Source organism: Heteronotia binoei, chromosome 19 (genome assembly GCF_032191835.1).
Source record: "Heteronotia binoei isolate CCM8104 ecotype False Entrance Well chromosome 19, APGP_CSIRO_Hbin_v1, whole genome shotgun sequence".
Lineage (NCBI taxonomy): Eukaryota > Metazoa > Chordata > Lepidosauria > Squamata > Gekkonidae > Heteronotia > Heteronotia binoei.
Genome location: NC_083241.1, coordinates 34,780,569 through 34,798,066, shown reverse-complemented (window position 1 = coordinate 34,798,066; position 17,498 = coordinate 34,780,569). Strand labels below are relative to the sequence as shown.

The window sequence follows — 17,498 nt, the reverse complement described above, 5'->3', positions numbered from 1 at the left end:
ATTCTCAAAGCCCTCGGCTGGCTCGGCTTGGAGAAATGATTTAAAGAGACAAATAAATGTCTTCTTCAGGTGGGGCAGTGGGGGTGGCGAAAGCCTCACGATATGTGTGAAAGAGGCACAGTTTGGCCACCCCTGTTCTAGGTGAAGAACCATCCAGTCGATTTCATTTAGAAAGTAAACCCCGGCAGTTAATAAATAGGTCTCCATTTTTGGTTGTCGTTGTACAGATTGTAATTGTTTTCTGTCAATTGTATTGCATTGAGGTTTGGCTCCTGCCGAAGGCTGGCCAGCCAGATAAGCCTTCTAAGCGATATGCTCGGGAAATGTAACATCGTAAACACAGTAAATATTTAAAATGTTTGGCGGTAGGGAAAACAGCACTCCCTCTCCACAGATAACGGGAGCCATTTTTGATGCTGTATTTTGGTGACAGGGTTGTAAACGAGTACTACGCTGAGTCGGGAAAGAAGCAATTTGAAATGTGTGACTTTTTTGTGAAGATGGTTTCAGAGGGTAGCGGGGCAGTAGACCAGTTAGATATGAGTCCAGTGGCATTTTGGTGGTGGAAGGTGCCGTGAAGGCACAGCTGACTTACGGCAACCCCATGGGTTTCCAAGGCGTGGGACGCTCGCGGATGGTTTGCCATTGTCCGCCTCCACGTCACGAGCCCGGCATTCCTTGGAGCTCTCCCATCCAAATACTAACCAGGGCAGACCCTGCTTAGCTTCCGAGATCTCACAAGATCAGGCTAGCCTGGGGGACCTTAGAGACCAGAAAGAATTTCACGGTATAAGCTTTGGAGAGTCAGACGCAGAGTAGAAATGTTGATCCGAGGCCTGTTATCCCAGTCAGAAGGCGGGAGGGGTCTTATAAAGCAGTGGTCCCCAACCTTTTTGGCACCAGGGACCAGTTTTGTGGGAGACAATTTTTCCACGGACCGGGGCCGGGTGGGGGGGATGGTTTCGGGATGGTACAGCTGTGCACTTTATTTTGATGCAGTGGTTAAGCATGCGGACTCTTATCTGGGAGAACCAGGTTTGATTCCCCACTCCTCCACTTGCTGGAATGGCCTTGGGTCAGCTGTAGCTCTTGCAGAGAAGAATAGAATACAATCCGAGAGAGGTCACTATAATGGATAACACAACAAAAAATGCAAGCTAGTGACCAGTTTACTTAGAAGTATATAGAAATCAGTCCAAATGTCCAAAACATGTATATTCAAGTCCCAAAGTAGTGTGCTGACAAGCCAATCGATTGAGTACTTGTTTCTTTCCAGTCTTCATCAGACCTGGGACCAATATTGATTCAATTATATAGATTTTTTACACAATTTTCAAAAAAGAGGGACGCAGAGCGTCTCCAGCAGTAATTTCACATCAACTACAGCTATGTATGTGGCTTCTTGTGCCAAAGAAGCCACATACGGAGTTGTAGCCGATGTGAAATTGCTGCTGGAGATCCTCTGTGTCCCTCTTTTTTGAAAATTGTGTAAAAAATCTATATAATTGAATCAATATTGGTCCCAGGTCTGATGAAGACTGGAAAGAAACAAGTACTCAGTCGATTGGCTTGTCAGCACACTACTTTGGGACTTGAATATACATGTTTTGGACACTTGGACTGATTTCTATATACTTCTTAGTAAATTGGTCACTAGCTTGCATTTTTTGTTGTAACTCTTGCAGAATCTGTCCTTGAAAAGGCAGGTTCTGGGGAGAGCTCTCTCAGCCCCACCCTCCTCTAATGGTGTCTGTTGTGGGGGAGGGAGACAAAGGAGATTGTGAGCCGCTCAGATTTAGAGTGGAGGGCAGGATATAAATCTGGTGTTGTCATCTTATCATTATTATTACTACATTGTAATATAGGATACAATAATTATACAACTCACGGTCCGGTCGCTAACAGGCCACAGACCAGTACCGGTCCACAGCCCAGGGATTGGGGACCCCTGTTGCAAAGAATGCTCATAAAGGATTTGGAGGTACAACAGATATCGCCATCGCCTTGATTAGAGCAGAGGGGGAATTGCTCGGAGGCCTTTTCCCCTTTTCATGATCCCTGTTCCGGGGTGTCCGTTTTAAAGTCTCCTCCTTGTCCCACAACGACGGCGGGAAAGCCTGCAAGTCATTTACCCCAGGGCGCAAATATTTGTGTTTCAGATTTCGTCCCCCTCCGGCGGCTTTAGCTGGAGGCCGACCCGGCAGCGCACCTCTCTCGCCACAGACATGTTAACGGCAGGATGAAGCTGGAGGCCGTGGTGGAGCAGCTGCAGAAGCAGCAGCAGCAGCAACAGCAGCACCAAGCGCCTCCGCAGATGGATTCCCGGGAGAGGCAGCAGAGGCAGGCGCGGGAGGCGCCGCCGCACTACGGGCAGCCGGCGCAGCAAGCGGCGCTCTCGGCCGCCTCCGGCAAGCCTTCCGGTGACACGACCCACTCTCACCTGGCCCGAGTCCCGCCCGTGTTTGGGGCTGCCCGAACATTCGACCAGAGCAGCGTGAACTCGGAGGAGGACGAGGAGGAGGAGGAAGGCGATGAGGACTTGGAAGAAGAAGACGGAGACCTGGAGGACGATGCGGCCGCCCCCGCGCACGGCAAGGACGCGTGCTCCGCCCTGAAGTATTTTCAGGCTTCTAAAACGGGTCCCCCCAACCAAAGAGTGGCTTCCTCTTTGCAACCCCTGCCGGCCCTCGGGGCGCAGCGAGGACACCACGGGAAGGAAGAGCAGGGTAAAGAGGCGGCCGGCGTTCTGTATTCCGGCTCCTTGTCCGGGAGGCAGATGTGGAGGCTGGACGAGCAGCAGCTCAAGCAGGTCAGTGAAAATGTTTATTCTCTCTTCCTTTCCCCCTCCCTCCCAAAAAAACCTCTGAGGTTGGTTGTTTACAATGAGAGAGAGAGAGAGAGAGCACATTTGATGGTCCTGGAGACAGACATTGCCCATGTGTGTCCCGTTGTTCGTGGAAAATGCTATTAAAGAGAGCCAGTTTGGTGTAACGGTTACGTGTGCGGACTCTTATCTGGGAGAACCGGGTTTGATGCCTCACTCCTCCACTTGCACCTGCTGGAATGGCCTTGGGTCAGCCGTAGCTCTCTTATCTGGGAGAACCGGGTTTGATTCCCCACTCCTTCACTTGCAGCGGCTGGAATGGCCTTGGGTCAGCCATAGTTATCACAAAGCTTGTCCTTGAAAGGGCAGCTTCTGGGAGAGCTCTCTCAGCCCCACCTACCTCACAGGGTGTCTGTTGTGTGGGGAGAAGATATAGGAGATTGTAAGCCGCTCTGAGTCCCTGATTCAGAGAGAAGGGCGGACTATAAACCTGCTGTCTTTTTCTTCTTCAAACTACAGCTGACTTACAGTGACCCCGTAGGATTTGCAAGACGAGATGTTTGGAGGCAGTTTGTCATTGCCTGCCTCCGCATAGCAACCCTGGCCTTCTTTGATGGTCTCCCATCCAAGTGTTAAGCAGGGCTGACCCAGCTTACCTTCCAAGATCTGATGAGATCAGGCTAGCCTGAGACGTTCGCGCCTTCATTCCAGTAGCGCATCCAATAGTGCCATCAGTAGCTATTAGCCACAGTGTGTGTGTGTGTATATATATGTGTGTGTGTGTGTTTGTATATGTAGGTATGTATATGTATGTATATTTGTGTGTGTGTGTGTATATACACACATATATTGGCCACTGTGTGACACAGAGTGTTGGACTGGATGGGCCATTGGCCTGATCCAACATGGCTTCTCTTATGTTCTTATGTGACACAGACTGTTGGACTGGAGGGGCCATTGGCCTGATCCAACATGGCTTCTCTTATGTTCTTATGTGACACAGACTGTTGGACTGGAGGGGCCATTGGCCTGATCCAACATGGCTTCTCTTATGTTCTTAAGACCAGAGTTGCCTGTTGGCTAGGAATCAAAAGACTTAGTGTAATCAGGCCCCTTGAGAGATAAGAACATAAGAGAAGCCATGTTAGTCCAGACCGAAGGCCCGTCCAGACCGACTCTTTATTTTATTTCTGTTAATTTATATTCCGCCCTTTCCCATAATGGGCTCAGTGCGGATTCCAACACGTCAAACAATTAAAACCGACAATTACACTGCAACAATCAATAAATAAACAGTAAAACAATCGGAACAATTAGGACATATTAAGAAGTTAAAACAGTTAAACCAGGATCTGTGTCACATAGTGGCCAAAACACACTATGCCATCAGAAAGTCCGTGAGTGGGACCATAACTCCAGAAGCCCTCCCACTGTTGCTCCCCAAGCTCCAAAAATACAGAGCATCACTTTCCTAGACAGTTTTCCATCTATATTTTGTGGTCTTATAGCTGCTGATAGCCCCATCTGTTCCTCCAGTCCCCTTTTGAAGCTGTGCCTGTAGCTGCCACCGCTCCCTGCAGCAGTGAATTCCCCACGATCGTTTATTTTTTGGGGTGCAGAAGGACTTCTTTTTATATATTCTGTAAGCTCATGGCGCATTAATTTCATTGAGCGCACGCAAGTTCTCACGTTGTAAGAAAAGGAGAAAAGTACTTCTTTCTCTGTCGTCTCTGTCTCGTGTGTAATTTCGTGAACCTCTTATCATGTCACCCCTCGGTCATCGTTTCACCAAGCTAAAGAACCCTAACCTCTTTAGTCTTTCTTCATACGGAAGGCGTTCTGTCCCCTTAATCGTGTTAGTTGCCCTTTTTCTTGCATCTTTTCCGATGCGGTAATATCTTTGTTGAGGTACAGTGACCAGAACTGTATGCCATATTCCGAATGAAGCTGCGTATTAGATTTATCTAGGGGCGTTATAATGCCGGGGAAAACGTTTTTGTGGTTCGTGCCTGCTAGATAGGACACCGGAAGGGCCGGGGAAACACACGGCCAGAATGGAGTAAGGTGCTTTGCTTGTGCAGGCACTTGGAATCCTTCCCTTCATCCGTTGGGCTCGCGTTGAGCATCAACAGCATTGGCACGACTGACTCGGCAGCGTGTCTTCTGCTGTGTGCCTCTTGTGGTCCCAGGAGCCTCGGGTGTTGCGACTGAACAAGAAAACCTTGCAGGGTGATGCAATTGGCGGAAGTCCCCCCCCTCCCCGCAGCTGCTGAGTCAACGGTGAAAGGGGTGTCTGGGTGCCGTGTTTCAGGGAGTTCATGAACTGACTTGCGCGGGGGTTGGCGGCCTTCCAGTTGCGTTTCCTCCACGGCTCGTTGCTCAAGAGAGACTGCTTTTGAGTGGCAAAAGGCCTCTTTGCAAATGGAGAAGTGGGAAGCGTCAGCTGCGTTGGTGGTGGGCTTAATTGCAGCTGGCCTCCTCTTCCACCCTCCCTAGTGCTGATAGTTCCTCCTCAATGGATTGGTCTGTTGTATGCTCTAATATATAGAAATGTTAGATGAAAGGGATTTCTCCAAACGGTATGATCTGCTAACTATAAACCACCTTATGTGGGCCTTTGGCTCAGTGGCAGAACCTCTGCTTGGCTTGCAGAAGATCCAGCATTTAACTGGTATCTCCAGTTAAAAGTACCAGGCAGTAGGTGATGGGGAAGACCTTGACCTGAGACCCTGGCTCATTGGTAGAGCATCTGCTTGGCATGTAGAAGGTCCCAGGTTCAATCCCCAGCACCTGCAGTAAAAGGACCAGGCAGTAGGTGATGGGAAAGACCTTGACCTGTGACCCTGGCTTTTTGGTAGAGCATCTGCTTGGCATGTAGAAGGTCCCAGGTTCAATCCCCAGCACCTGCAGTTAAAAGGACCAGTCAGTAGGTGACGGGAAAGACCTTGACCTGAGACCCTGGCTCATTGGTAGAGCATCTACTTGGCATGCAGAAGGTCCCAGGTTCAATCCCCAGCTCCTGCAGTTAAAAGGACCAGTCAGTAGGTGACGGGAAAGACCTTGACCTGAGACCCTGGCTCATTGGTAGAGCATCTACTTGGCATGCAGAAGGTCCCAGGTTCAATCCCCAGCTCCTGCAGTTAAAAGGACCAGTCAGTAGGTGACAGGAAAGACCTTGACCTGAGACCCTGGCTCATTGGTAAAGCATCTGCTTGGCATGTAGAAGGTCCCAGGTTCAATCCCCAGCACCTGCAGTTTAAAGGACCAGTCAGTAGGGGATGGGAAAGACCTTGACCTGTGACCCTGGCTTATTGGTAGAGCATCTACTTGGCATGCAGAAGGTCCCAAGTTCAATCCCTGGCATCTCCAGTTAGAAGGACCAAGGCAGCAAGTTGATGTGTAAAGACTTCCAGCCGGAAACCTTGGAGGGCCACCGCCAGTCTGAGTAGACAATACTGCCTTTGATGGACCAATTCAGAATAATGTACATTCATACGGACTCCCTGCTTATTGGGAGTTAACTCTTGACGAACTTTCTGGCAAACATTAGCTGCCCAGAGATTTATGGCTTGTAAACAAATTGAGCAGCAGTGATAGAACCATCCCAGACAAAATTGGCTCATCTTACGCAACGCCATTCCGCTGTTTCACATCATAAGGGGCTGCAGCCCTCTTGTGTCTTGTGTGAACGTCTTCAAAATGGTTTCAGGCAAGGCTTTTTTTTGGTAGCAGGATCTCCTTTGCATATTAAGCCACACCCCTCTGATGTAACCAATCCTCCAAGAGCTTACAGGGCTCTTAGTGCGGGGCCTTCTGTAAGCTCCAGGAGGATTGCCTTCATCAGGGGGTGTGTAGCCTAATCTGCAAAGGAGCTCCTGCTACAACCCCCCCCCCCCCCCAGTTTCAGGAATTTCCCATCCTTCCTTGTTAGAAATAAAAGACACAGTGGCTCCTACCCCACAGTGGGTGGCTGGGTGCCTCCTGCAGTCACCTTGCCGCAGTGTTTGGAGGGGTTCAGCCAACACTAGCGTAGCAGGCAATTGTCAGCAGAGCACCTAGATAAACTGTACTTCTGCTCCAGGCTGTAGCGTTCAGGAAATTTGGAAGCATAAAGTCATTTTGATACACTACAGCAGTGTTCCCCAACCTTTTTGGCACCAGGGACCCATTTTCTGGAAGGCAATTTTTCCATGGACCGCGGGGGAGGGAGGGCAGGAGCGGGCGATGGTTTCAGGATGATACAAATTGTGCACATTATTTTGGTGCGGCGGTTAAGTGCGCAGACTCTTACCTGGAAGAACCGGGTTTGATTCCCCACTCCTCCACTTGCAGCTGCTGGAATGGCCTTGGGTCAGCCATCGCTCTAAGTGTGCAGACTCTTATCTGGGAGAACCGGGTTGGCTTCCCCACTCCTCCACTTGCAGCTGCTGGAATGGCCTTGGGTCAGCCATAGCTCTAAGTGTGCAGACTCTTATCTGGGAGAACCGGGTTGGCTTCCCCACTCCTCCACTTGCAGCTGCTGGAATGGCCTTGGGTCAGCCATAGCTCTAAGTGTGCAGACTCTTATCTGGGGGAACCGGGTTGGCTTCCCCACTCCTCCACTTGCAGCTGCTGGAATGGCCTTGGGTCAGCCATAGCTCTAAGTGTGCAGACTCTTACCTGGGAGAACCAGGTTGGATTCCCCACTCCTCCACTTGCAGCTGCTGGAATGGCCTTGGGTCAGCCATAGCTCTAAGTGTGCAGACTCTTATCTGGGAGAACCGGGTTTGATTCCCCACTCCTCCACTTGCAGCTGCTGGAATGGCCTTGGGTCAGCCATAGCTCTGGCAGAGGTTGTCCTTGAAAAAGGGGCAGCTTCTGGAAGAGCTCTCTCAGCCCCACCCACCTCACAGGGTGTCTGTTGCGGGGGGGGGGGGAGGAAGGAGATTGCGAGCCGTTCTGAGATTCGGAGCGGAGGGCAGGATATAAATCCAATGTCTTTCTCTTATTATCGCTACATTGTAATGTATAATGAAATAATTATATAACTCTCGGCCCGGTTGCTAGCAAGGCCACGGACCGGAGGTTGGGGACCCCTGCACTATAGCACAGCCCGCTTGTCCATTTGTGTTTGCTTAGAAGTAAGCCCTGGGGAGCTCATTAGGGATTACTTTGGAGTTAGTCTGTGTGGGATTGCAGTCCGAGTGGGGGCGGGGAAACGACTCAGCCCATTGCTTCCTCCGGATCTTATGAACGGAACCGGGCTGAGAAGCGCATAAAATCCAGGGTTCCTCTTTACAGCCCCGTCCCCCCCCCCCAACCAGAAAGGATCACTTCAAACAGTTTGAAATTCCGGCTTTCTTATCTCTTTCACCGCAGCGCCCCCGTGTAAGACGGCTATTGCATGGCCTGGGGGATTTTTTTTTTGCGGGGGAGAGGGCAGCCGCTCATTTAAGACATTTCCCTGCCGTCTCTTAAAAGACTTCTTCTCGAGGCAGCCTCCGATGAAAAATACGGGGCAATGTTAAAAATAAGCCCATTGGTCGTAAACAGCATTAAAATGAAACAGAATAGTAGACCATTGAAAGAAGTTGGTTAAGATAAAAGCCCTTCACGATCTTGGGAACCAGACTACGGATTCAGCAGGAGCTCACCGGAGCGCAGCTCCTGAACCTTTCTGAGGGTTCCCCCTCTTCCTCCCCACCTGCCTTGTCCACTGAATAGCAGGTGCAGCTGCATAACCATCCCTGGATTAGGAGAGCCGGCAGCCAGCCAGCCACCAGGGGCTTTGCCACGCCCCCAGCAGCCCTCATTAACTCCTGGAGAAGCCCGCACCACCCTTTCTCCACTTCTGATGTGATTTCGGGTAGCGGGTGGCTTGCTGGCCTTTTGACGGGGTGGTGGAGGGGGGGAGGGAGGAGAGCAAGGCCTGCTCGAGCTGGCTGGATCTCTAGCCAGCCCAAGCAGGCCTCACTCGCTCGCGGCTCTCCTTTCTTGCGTCGGGTCGCTTTTGGCTGGGGGGGGAGCGGCATATGCTCATGAGTTATGCTAATGAGCTCCACCACCTATTTTTCTGCAAAATGACCCCTGTTGGGAACAGTTAACGTGCCTGAAGCGAGGAATAATAAATGCGCAGAATGCAATAGCTGCAAGATGTAGCAGCAGCTTCTCAGCGAGTTTGCTTTGAAAAGGGGCGAGACCAACGGATGGAGGGAAGGATCCGTCTGTGGCTGTCAGCCACGCCAACTTAACAGAGCCTCCATGTTTGGAGGCCGCAACCTTCCAAACACTGTTGCTGGGATGGAGACCGCAGAGAGAAGGTTTGCCCTTATTGCCCTGCTCGAAGGTCTTTCGGAAGCAAGACAAGCGACCGTGTAGCACAAATAGTAGATAATACATTCAATACATCATGCAGTCAACGTACATAGCTCCAAAGGTAAGGTATCAAAGTGAAATCCAGACTCTCACACCGTTTCCCAAAAATGTCCAATTGGCCAATATAGCCAGCAGTCCCTTTTTCCAATTGGCCCGTATTCGTTGCCAGATATCAAAATGATTGTAGAAGGAAATCTTTGTTCAGCTTTGTAGCCCAAGGGACTGGTTTTGGCAATCATGCCTTTCTCAACCACGGGTTTCCGTGCGCTCTGGCTCATTGAATACAAAAGCGGAATGATTCGTTTTGTTAATCGGGGCACCAGTCCGATATTTTCAGGATCAAAGTCCCACACTTTCCCTTGGGCTACCGAGATTTTATTCTACAATCATTTTGATATCTGGCAATGGATACGAGCCAATTGGAAAAGGGACTGCTGGTTATATTGGCCAATTGGACATTTTTGGGAAACGGTGTGAGAGTTTGGACTTTACTTTGATACCTTACTTTGGAACTATGTATGTTGATTTGCATGATGTATTGAATACTTGTTATTTATTGTTTGTGCTAAACGGTTGTTAGTCTTGCTTGTACATTTTATCGAATGTGAAGGGCTTTTGGAGGCATCTTTGTGGTCTGGGATGATGGACTAGATGTACCAATGGCCCGGTCCATCATGCACACTGGAACTAGGGTTGCCAACTTCCAGCTGATGGCTGGAGATCTCCCACTATTACAACTGATCTCTAGGTGGCAGAGATCAATTCACCTGGAGAAAACGGTCGCCTTGGAAGATGGACTGTACGACACTCATTTGTTACAAGGGCCGGATTTGACACAAATGGGACTTTGTGGGGCAGGGACCATGCACATCATAAATGTAATGCCATGCAGCGGAGATACAGACTTTATAAAGGACGTGGACAAAGACAATTGAAGATTTTTCTTTCTTAAAATACAAGCGTGCTTAAAGCTCTTGTGATATTTTGTTTAAAATGGAACGGTGGGAGAATAGTGGGATTCGGCAATACAGTTTTTAAAATAAAACACGAAGGAAAAAGCACAGGAATCTCAGAAAAAACTGAAAATGTAAACTGAAAATATAAAATGCTCTGACCCTATGAAAACATGAAATGGCTGGGCATTGCGAGCTTCTCTGCCCACCCCCACCCCCAGATCTATTCACACTGGCAATGGCTCTTCAGTGTAATATCACTGTGGGTTATTGTAACCCCTTTGGCTGTGGGTTAGTGTACCCACTAGGCATCAGTTCTCAGGTCTGAGACAAGCTGGCTCAAATCATCCAGCTCTTCATTTGGAAGGAGCTTCAGGTGGCCACAAACACGGCAAAACCTGAAACTGCCTTAGCTCCACTCCATTGAAATACATTGCAGCACGAAGTGGCAAGGAGAACATGGAATGGATTTTCCTTGCAGTTTTGCGAGCCTAGAAGCCAGCAAAGACAAGGCAGTAGGAGCCAAGAACGTTGTCAGCAGCCTCAGAGCTTTGAAGGGTGAGGAGGGGAATTGCCATGGGCCTGATTGAAGTGTGGGCAGGCCAGGTGTGGCCTGCGGGCTGGGCGTTTGACGGCCCCGTTCTATGGCATTATACCCCACTGAAGTCCCTCCCTCCCACCCCAAGCCCCACCCTCCTCAGGCTCTATCCTCAAACCCTCCTGGTATTTCCTCACCTGGCAACTCTCCGTACTTCCTTTGTTAAAACTGGGAGTGTGATTTGCTTTAACACGCACAGAAAAATAATGCCACCGAAGGGTGCCTTTGAAGTGGGGATTTTTTTGTCCCAGTGGGCATCACTTGGTTGGTGCCCCCAAATTGCCTTTAAAGGTCCCAGATGACGGATGTGAGATTTATTTGTTGTTTGGGTTGATAAGAGTTTCCCGCTATATTTTTACCCCCACAGTGAGTTTTGAGGTGGATTAAAGCATGCTATAAACGGTGTTCCCTCTAAGCTGAGTTAGTGCGAGCTGCCTCAGAGTTTTTTAGCCTCCAGCTCACACATTTTTGTCTTAACTCCAGAAAAATGGCCCCAGAGCAAACTACCGTATTTTTCGCACCATAAGACGCACTTGGGGGGGGGGGAGTGTGCGCGTCTTACGGAGCGAAGGTACCTACCTTCCTGGGGGGGGATCCACTGCCTCCGCCTCTGATCCCGGCGCTTCCCCCGCGCCTGCCTGCCTGGCTCCAGCTCTAACGCTTACAGCAAGCGCCAGGATTGCTCCCTCTGCCCTCCGATCCCGGCGCTTGCTGTAAGCATCAGAGCTGAAGCCAGGCAGACAGGCACGGAGGAAGCACCCGCCCCTTATGCAAACCCAGCGCTTTGCGAGCGCTGGCTGTGGAGAGGGCAGCGTGCTTCCACCGTGCCTGTCTGCCTGGCTTCAGCTCTGATGCTTACAGCAAGTGCCGGGATCGGAGGGCAGAGGGAGCGATCCTGGCGTTTGCTGTAAGCGTCAGAGCTGGAGCCAGGCAGGCAGGCACGGAGGAAGCACGCTGCCCTCTCCACAGCCTGCGCTCGCCAAGTTCTGGGTTTGCGGTGGGGGCAGCGTGGAGCGATCCCAGCGCTTGCTGGAAGAAGCTGGAGCCAGGCAGGCAGGCGCGGGGGAAGCGCCAGGATCGGAGGCGGAGGCAGCGGATCGCCCCCCCCAGGAGGAAGGTGCATCCTATCGTCCGGAGCGCCTTATGGTGCAAAAAATACGGTAATTTATGCGGCAACTCACAACTTCAATGCCAGCAGGCAGCCGTGTCAGTCTGAAGCAATAGAACAAAGCAGTAGACAAGTGCACCTTTAGGACCAACTAAGCTTTATTCAGAATGTAAGCTTCCGTATGCTCTTAAGCAGACTTCATCAGACAAAATGGGAATGGAAGCAGCAATTCTCAATATAAGTGGGCAGTGTGGAATCATGGGAATGTTACCATAATGTTACCTAGATTTATGGCACTTCGCACCTACGACAGCAGTCTGCTTTTTATCACCCTCCAGTGTTTTTTCAGCCCTGCTTTGTCTTAGCCCTAACAAACACAGATCCCTATTTGTGATTCTTTTAATCTGCTAAAAACATTCCCGTGATTCTACACTGCCCGCTTATATTAAGAATTGCTACTTCCATTCCCATTTTGTCTGATGAAGTCTGCTTAAGAGCATACGAAAGCTTCCATTCTGAATAAAACTTAGTTGGTCTTAAAGGTGCACTTGTCCACAACTTTAATACCAGTAGCTCACCAAGTAGAATTTTTGCTCCCATGACTCCATAGCTTACAGGGAATATTGGCTGTAAGTTATTTGGGGGTTTTTGGAGGCTGTTTACTCGGGCTTGTGGGTCAGACTGCCTCTGGCACACCTGATGATGCACGTGTGTTGCTTAGCAGGTAAGGATGTGTGGGGCAAGACTCCCAGCTTTTCTCTTGCCTTCCATTCCCTCCTAACGCTTGCGAGGCAGAAAGCTCTGCCCCCTCCGTAAGCTCTCCCCTCTTTGCCCATCGACTGCTCTGTCCCCGTCGAGGTGGGAGGCGTGGGATCTTTTGATCCCTCTTGGATTATTTGACGGAAAGCTATTACCGCTTGGCCAAGCAATACAAATTGTTTTTTTTTCTCCCTTCATCAACTAGCACACGCTCTGGATCTAAAAAAACAAAACAAAAACCGGTCCTCCCTCTGTGTCGCATTAATATTCAGAACTGATGCCCTTCTTTGCACCTCCACATTCGGAGAAGCTAATCCTCTGAATCCCAGGGCGAGGAGACAACATCAGGGAAAGGCCTCATCCTCTATGCCCTTTTGTTGTCTATCCAGAGGAACTGGTTGGCCCCTGTGTGAGACAGGAAGCTGGACTAGATGGACTTTCCTTCAAGAGGGGATTGGATAAACATACGGAACAGAGGTCCATCAGTGGCTATTAGCCACAGCGTATTGTTGGAACTCTCTGTCTGGGGCAAGTGATGCTCTGTATTCTTGACGCTTGGGAGGGGCAACAGTGTGAGGACTTCTAGTGTCCCGGCCCCACTGATGGACCTCCTGATGGCACCTGGTTTTTTTGGCCACTGTGTGACAGAGTGTTGGACTGGATGGGCCATTGGCCTGATCCAACATGGCTTCTCTTTTGTTCTCATATTCCTTATGTTCCTATGAAGGCCTCAGCCTCTGTGCCCGTTGCTGGCCTTCCAGAGGAACTGGTCGGCCCCTGTGTGAGACAGGAGGCTGGACTAGGTGGCCCACTGGTCTGTCCCTGCTGGGCTTTCCTTACGTTCTTATGAAGGCCTCACACTCATGCCCTGTTGTTGGACCTCCAGAAGAACTGATTGGCCCCTGTGTGAGACAGGATGTTGGGCTAGATGGACCACTGGCCTGACTCCGCAGGGTTCATGTTCCTATGAAGACCTTGGCCTCTGTGCCCTATTGCTGGCCATCCAGAGGAACTGGTTGGCTATAGATCCAAGTGGGCGGCCGTGTTGGTCTGAAGCAGTTGACCAAAGCAGGAGTCAAGTCACACCTTTAAGACCAACCAAGTTTTATTCGGGACGTAAGCTTTCGTGTGCTCTCTAAGCACACTTCATCAAACGAGAGGGTCATATATCTCATCCCCCCGTCTGATGAAGTGTGCTTAAGAGAGCACACGAAAGCTTACGTCCCGAATAAAACTTGGTTGGTCTTAAAGGTGCGACTTGACTCCTGCTCTGTTCAGCTGGTTGGCTATAGCGTGAGACAGGATGCTGGACTAGAGGGACCTGTATTCTTTCAGTTACCATTCTCTCCCCCTCCCCCAAAACCCCATCCTTTTATTTTTATTTATTTATTTATTTGTTTATAAATCACAGCTCCATGGCAGCAAAGTCAACTTAAAGATACTTCCAGCATCTTTGGTTACTTAGAACATCGTTGATAGATCCAAGTGGGGCAGCCGTGTTGGTCTGAAGCAGTAGAACAAAGCAGGAGTCAAGTGGCACCTTTAAGACCAACCAATTTTTATTCAGAACGTAAGCTTTCGGGTGCTCTCTAAGCACACTTCATCAGACGAGGGGATCAGGTATTGTGAGCTGAAATACATGCAGTTTGTTGATTAAGAGGGCAAACTAATGATCACACGGTCACATAAAACAGTGCGGCTTGGCCATTTGGTCTGGATAGCCGTAAAAGATAATAAAGTCCCCTGCCAAATGGTGTTTCTGCAAATCTAGGTAAATCACAAAAGGACATGGATATCCTAGTTGTAGGATTTATTTATTTTTTTAGGATATCCATGCCCTTTTGTGATTTACCTAGATTTGCAGAAACACCATTTGGCAGGGAATTTTATTACCTTTGATGGCTATCCAGACCAAATGGCCAAGCCGCACTGTTTTATGAGACCGTGTGATCAGTTAGTTTGCCCTCTTAATCAACAAACTGCATGTATTTCAGCTCACAATACCTGATCCCCTCGTCTGATGAAGTGTGCTTACAGAGCACCCGGAAGCTTACGTTATAAATAAAACTTGGTGGGTCTTTAAGGTGCGACTTGACTCCTGCTTTGTTTTAGAACATCGTTGCAATGAATGCGGGCATTGACGGGTTAGCTGCTTTGAATTCCGTTTGGCCTCCCACCTGGCCCCCCGAGTAAATAATTGTAGAACACACTCCCAGACAAAAGGGCCAGCTCAGCTTCTGACACAGGGGCGGTGAGAATCTTGTCAGCACAAAACAAGGAGGGAAGTGTCGGCCGCTTGTCAAGAGGCCAGCTTAATCCCCAAAGAAATCTCTTCCCCCCACCATTCCCCCTTCTCCCCTTCTTAGTGGTTCCCAAATCCATCTGGACTCCATCGGCAAGAGCTGTGACCGTAGGGACCAATATCGCCTGCCTGTTATTGAAAGGAAGAGAAATGATGAAAAAAAAAAACCCTTTATTAGGGTGGGGGGGAAGAATGTCTCCATGTCACTCCTTGTTAACCCTCCCCCCCTCGTTTTAGGCATAGCTGAGCCGGTTCTCAGGTTTCCAGGGAGGGGAAACGCTGCACAGACAAAACTCCCTGACAGGCTTTTTGATTTATTTATTTTAGGCTATTTTTAACCCCGCCTTTCTGCGATAGACTCTCAGCGCAGTGAGGCAGCTGACGGGATCTAAAAATACCCCGGCAAAGTGCAAAACAGAATCGATAACTTTTTAAGATTTTTGCAGATAGACTCAGCTCGGTAGCCACGTCTGTCTGAAACAGCAGGACTAAGTTTGAGTCCCGTGGCACCTTTAAGACCAACAGGTTCCCCCCCCCCCCCCCCCCCGGAATAAGCTTTCATGTGCATGCACACTGAAGCATCTGAAGAAGCGCTCACAAGCACGCATGGAAGTTTATACCAGGAATAAAAACTCATTGGCCTTAAAGGCGCCAGTAGTCTCAAACTTGGTTGCGCTGCTTTAGAACAAACTGATTTTTTTGCAGTTAAGAAGAACATAATTGGATTTATATCCCGCTCTATACTCTGAATCCCAGAGCGGTCACAATCTCCTTTGCCTTCTCCCCTCCCACAACAGACGCCCCGTGAGGTGGGTGGGACTGAGAGAGCTCTCCCAGAAGGTGCCCTTTCAAGGACGGTTCTGCAAGAGCTATGGCTGACCCAAGGCCTTTCCAGCAGCTGCAAGCGGCGGAGTGGGGAATCAAACCCGGTTCTCCCAGATAAGAGTCCGCACACTTAATCGCCACACCAAAACTGGGGCGTCTTAGAAGAAAGCAGTCCCAAGTTACGAAAGGCAGCAAGCATGAGAAACATTCAAAGGCTTTCCCGGCTGAAAAAAAGAACTGTCTTGAAAGGGAGTGGTGAAGGAAGGGGGACTCGAATAAAGCTTTGTTACGGATGGTCATTGATCTGCGCCGTGTAATCCTCTTTGAGTCCCAGCAAGAAAGGCGAGGCACAAATACAGTACATAGATCGAGTGGGGAAACTATGGACTGAAGGCATTCCCAAGACTTGAGCAGCTGTTAACTTGCAGGTGTCAGGGATTCAGTCTGGGCACATCTGCAAAACCACTGAGCTTGTGTACTCAATATGCTACTGTGCCCTGAGGCCCCCCCACCCGTAATAAATGCCCGCTCCCTGTCAGAACAATGGATGTTTTGCCAGTAAATAATGTGAGAGAAGGCTGTGGTGTCACAGAATGTTGGATCAGGACTTGCAGGAAGGTAAAGGAGATTGTGAGCGGCTTGGAGACTCTTCGGAGTGGAGGGCGGGATATAAATCCAATATCATCATCTTTTTGTAGCAGGAACTCCTTTGCATATTGGGCCACACACCCCTGATGGAGCCAGTCCTCCAAGAGTTGACAGGGCTCTTAGTACAGGGTCCAGAGATAAAATTCTAGCAGGGGCTCCTTTGCATATTAGGCCGCACACCCCTGATGGAGCCAGTCCTCCAAGAGTTGACAGGGCTCTTAGTACAGGGCCTTCTGTAAACTCTTGGAGGATTGGCTACATCAGGGGGGTGTGGCCCAATATGCAAAGGAGTTATTGTTACAAAAAAGAAAAAAAGCCCTACTCACCTGGGAGACCCAAATTTAACTCCTCTCCCTGCCTCTCAGCTTCTTGCGCGATTATGGGCCAATCACTTTCTCTCGCTGACTAATCTACCTTTCAGGGCTGCTGAGAGCAAAAAAGCAAGGCAGGGGAAAACCATAGGTGCCTTCTGGAGCTCTCCTTGGAGTTAGGGTGGAAATAAATGTCCTAAGTAGGATTTTCACTAGTCCAGATTCACAGTTCTGATTTTTTAAAATAGGATCTTCGAGTCATGTTTTTGATCTCTCAGCTTCCTGTACTGTTTCAGTATTTGGGTAATTTATTATTCAACGTAGACGTTGCACAATTTGCCTTTAGTTGGGCCGCAGCCCACATTTTGTTGCCTGTTGCTTAAAGCTGCAGTGTTTCCGTCTAAGCAGTCCAGTTCTTAAGCACATAAGTGAAGCCATATTGGAGCAGGCCAGTGGCCCATCCAGTCCAACACTCTGTGTCACACAGAAGCCGAAAAACCCCCTCTGTCACGGCTGGGGCCGGGTCAGGCAAAGTCCAGAGGCAGTCCGAGGTCAGTAGCCAGTAAGCAGGAGGGTCCGAGGCGCCAAATCCGAATCACTGTAGAAGTATCGCAGGTCTGAGGTCCAGAAGCCGAGGTCAGGGAGTCCAGAAGTCCAAAGCCAAAGTCAGGGAGTCAGGAACCAAAGTCAAGCCGGAGTGGATGCTAGAATGTCAGGGAGATGACTAGTTGCTTCCACAAAGCTTCCTCCCAAAGCCCACAGCTATATAGCCCTCTGCTGGCTGTTGCCCGTTTGGGCTAATTGCTGGCTCAGGGA

At 49.7% G+C, this 17,498-nt stretch overlaps 1 protein-coding gene across 1 annotated transcript in view; it reads left to right on the top strand.

The window, feature by feature from the left end:
* The window catches only part of ARID3B (AT-rich interaction domain 3B), a 100,575-nt gene that overhangs the window by 9,986 nt on the left and 73,091 nt on the right, over positions 1-17,498 (top strand). The window contains exon 2 of the mRNA XM_060260395.1: positions 2,160-2,809. Coding sequence (XP_060116378.1) covers positions 2,240-2,809 — 570 coding nt within the window. The 5' untranslated portion in view covers positions 2,160-2,239. The remainder of the gene's footprint in view (positions 1-2,159; positions 2,810-17,498) is intronic.